General features: G+C 37.8%; 1 protein-coding gene across 1 annotated transcript in view; it reads right to left on the minus strand.

Moving 5' to 3' along the window:
• Window positions 1–286: 286 nt before the first annotated feature.
• Window positions 287–3556, minus strand: part of LOC114466500 (transcription elongation factor A protein 2-like) — a 7420-nt gene continuing 4150 nt past the window's right edge. Inside the window, exons 5-9 of the mRNA XM_028451965.1 lie at window positions 3545–3556; window positions 2615–2671; window positions 892–1046; window positions 598–744; window positions 287–502 (exon numbers count right to left, since the gene is read on the minus strand). The exon at window positions 3545–3556 is cut by the window's right edge and continues 155 nt beyond it. Of these exons, the coding sequence (XP_028307766.1) occupies window positions 287–502; window positions 598–744; window positions 892–1046; window positions 2615–2671; window positions 3545–3556 (587 nt within the window). The remainder of the gene's footprint in view (window positions 503–597; window positions 745–891; window positions 1047–2614; window positions 2672–3544) is intronic.

Consider the following 3556-nt stretch of genomic DNA (forward strand, 5'->3'; position numbering starts at 1 on the left):
CTGTTGGCGGTCCCACCAAAACAGAAAAAAAGCCCTTTGTCCAAATTCAACTTCACATCAGTGTCGCAGCACTGAGAATGAAACTAAAGTTTATGTTTGTATGAAAAGAAAAGTTAGAAAATCAAAGTAATTCAAAGGTAGAAATGATGACTCAGCTCGTTTCTCAACTTCAGTCGACTTCAACAGAACTGGAAATAAAACAAAAAGATACAGATTAAAGTCACACATTTAACAATAAACATATGGTTTGTAACACAGTTAAAAGTTTATATTTATGGAGTTTAGATTAAATACACAAAGGAACACGTTTATATTTCAGTGATGGAGGCAGAAATCTGTGAACTTCTCCTAAATACCACGAGTCATCCACACTGACCTGTAGGTGTGTTTGATCACCTGATGAGGTGTGATCATGTGACCTCTCCCTTACCTTCCATCTGTTCCCACAGCTGTTACACAAAACATAAGTAGTCATGGGTTCATCAGCACTACGGGTTTGGACCTGACGTACAGAAACAGAGACGTTAGGGTGTGTGTGTGTGTGTGTGTGTGTGTGTGTGTGTGTGTGTGTGTGTGTGTGTGTGTGTGTGTGTGTACCTGTGTGTAGGAGCAGTTCTTCCCGTGACACTTGTTACACACAAACATGTCCGTCTCCGTCCCTCCAACCTTAGAGAGCTGATGTTCTCTGATCGACTCTTTAGTCAGAGCTTCTCTGATCTGCTTCAGCTCAGCACTGGCCATGTCCTACACACACACATACACACACACACAGAGACACGCACGCACACACACACACACACACACACACAGAGACACGCACGCACGCACGCACACGCACTAGAATAAAACTGACAGATTAAACAGATGAAATATATTAAGTGGATTATGAACCTCTGAGGTCATGTTGGCGATGCGTTGTGGGGAGATGTTCCCACACAGAACGTTCCGTCTCAGGTCAGGGTTCTTCTGGTCCTTCAGGTTAGAGATACGACTCCGTAGACGAGCTTTATACTTCATGTCTGTGGATTTAAACTCCTGGTAGATCTGTGAGCACCAGCTAAAGCCCAGAACATTGATATTATAGAATAAATATAAACGTGTGTTAGGATGACACCGTGGGAACATCTGCTTATCATCAGAGTTGATGTATTCATGGTTTTTCTACTCATAATTAAAAAACATATTAAAGCCTTTTTTATTTTGAAATATTTAGTCATTATTGATCAGGGACATTTTATTTGTTAATTATGGCTGATATTTCTCAGTGAAACCATTCTTTTGTTCCCCTACAGTGGATCACTCATTAAATTCACACTCTTATCATTTCTAACGTTGTAAAGCATTGTTTCTAAGCTCTGAATAGATACTGTTAAAGGTTCAATATAAATGATGAGGCTTTAGTACAAAGTAACATCTACACATTAATAAAACATTACCTGTGTTTTAGAAAAGATGAATGATTTAAATTAATCCTCAAATCAATCAGCTTGAACCAACTTTTAGCAAAACTCACAAATAATCATTTGGATTCATGTTGAAATTTAATTTATTGATTTTTTTTACAAAAAGTAAAGGGTAATTTTAAAATATAGTCACAATGGCGTTAATGGCCCTTGCCTTCGCCGCGCCACCTTTTCCAAACATTTTTTATTTTTTTCCCCCATATTAAATTATCTTCACTCTGTAGGGGGCGCTAACTCACCAATTTCTGTATTTCCACATTGAGCTGGTTTAGGGCCGAGAGTTTAACAACTGAGTCACATTTGACGTAAATCGGAGTTCGTATGTGCAAATGGGAGCATTTTCAAAAAATTTTAATTTTCAAAAGGTTTTGGCAAAAATGCAAGTTATCAAAAATCCATAAATATATGAATATGAATATATTCCTACTTCTCTAGATGATCTCCAGTGATTTTGAACCCGTCAGTGAAACGCTCCAGGAGAAATACGTTAAATACAACGTGAGCGAACATAGCAATTTTGCCATTTTCAATTCAAATTCTGGACTTCCTGTGTATTTTATGGCCTGGTCTTAATAATATTTTTTACTTGTCTTGTCATGGTCAACTTCTGTGTCAATTTTCATGATTCTACAATGAATTAATTTTTTTTGGCAAATACTATCTCATAATGCATTTTTGGTGTACTAGGGGGCGCTGGTGAGTCAGATTTTTGCATTTTTTTAAAAATTGTAAATAGCCAGAAATTAGAGAAGCGTGCAATTGAATTTTGTTTGAATCTTTGAGATTCTACATAATGGTTCAAAGAAAAATAATCCAACACAATAACAATGTTTCCATCTTTTTCAGTACCATAAACTATACATTTTCAGAAAGCGTGGGGGCATGCCTACGACTTGACAAGGGTCCCTGGTCACTAACGGGCACGTGGCGTTCACATAGGCTCCGCCCCTTCCCTCGTAGTGTGGCCACTACTAGAGCAAAAGGCCTTCACCAGAAATGTAGTAAATTATGATAGTGATTAAAGTAGTTTATGTGTTATGGTCTAATTAGTAACGTTGGTAAAACAATCACTAATGAAACATGTGACTGCAGCTCATTGATCAGGAGGAGGATCCGCCCTCTTTGTGATCATGTGACCACACAAAGGATATGATCTTCAATCTGAGCAGCGAGATGTTTACAGTCCACACCGATCGTCTTAAAGTCGTCTGTGAACAAAGAGTTTTAGTCTGTAGCTCCACCCCCAGGTTAAACAGTACATCTCTAGAAATGCAGTGAGGCCCCACGTTACATACAATTTCCCACAATGCATTTTGAAAAGTCATTTGTTATCATGTGACTTTAAAATGTTTCTCACACTAAACACATCATGGTCTGTCAACACTTTAACAATAGGAAAAAAAATCATCAAATTTACTTGTGACTGCTACAGGAAAGACCATGCAGCACGTAGCACGTAGCACGCAGCATGCAGCATACAGTATGCAGCATGTAGCATGTAACATGCAGCATGCAGCACGTGACATGTAGCACGTAACATGTAACAAGTAGCACGTAGCACGCAGCATGCAGCATACAGTATGCAGCATGTAGCATGTAACATGTAGCATGCGGCATGTAGCATGTAACACGTAGCATGTAGCACGTAACACATAACATGCAGCATGCAGCACGTGACATGTAGCATGTAGCATGTAGCATGCATCTACTGAGAGTTAAAGACGGTTTCACTACTGTATGATCTTACGAAGGTTTATGATTTTTCAAAATAAATGTTACCTTTGTCTCTACTGTGTGTGACTGAAAGGGAGATTTTAAATCATATCACTGTTGATTTTAATGTTTTTTAATTATTTTTAAACTGTTTAATGTTTTCTGTTGCACTTTTTAATCATGTAAATCACATTAAATTGCCTTGTGTATAAAATGCACTATACAAAAACATTTCCCTTGCCTATTATTGTGACATTAGAGACTAATTACAATGTCAATAATAAATCAAATGTGCATTTGTAACATGTAAACATGTTAACGTGTAAACGTGAATGGTGAGGTTAACGTATATGAAATCATGATCTTACTGTCAGTCTGCA

Source organism: Gouania willdenowi, chromosome 7 (genome assembly GCF_900634775.1).
Source record: "Gouania willdenowi chromosome 7, fGouWil2.1, whole genome shotgun sequence".
In the NCBI taxonomy this organism is placed as follows: Eukaryota; Metazoa; Chordata; class Actinopteri; order Blenniiformes; family Gobiesocidae; genus Gouania; species Gouania willdenowi.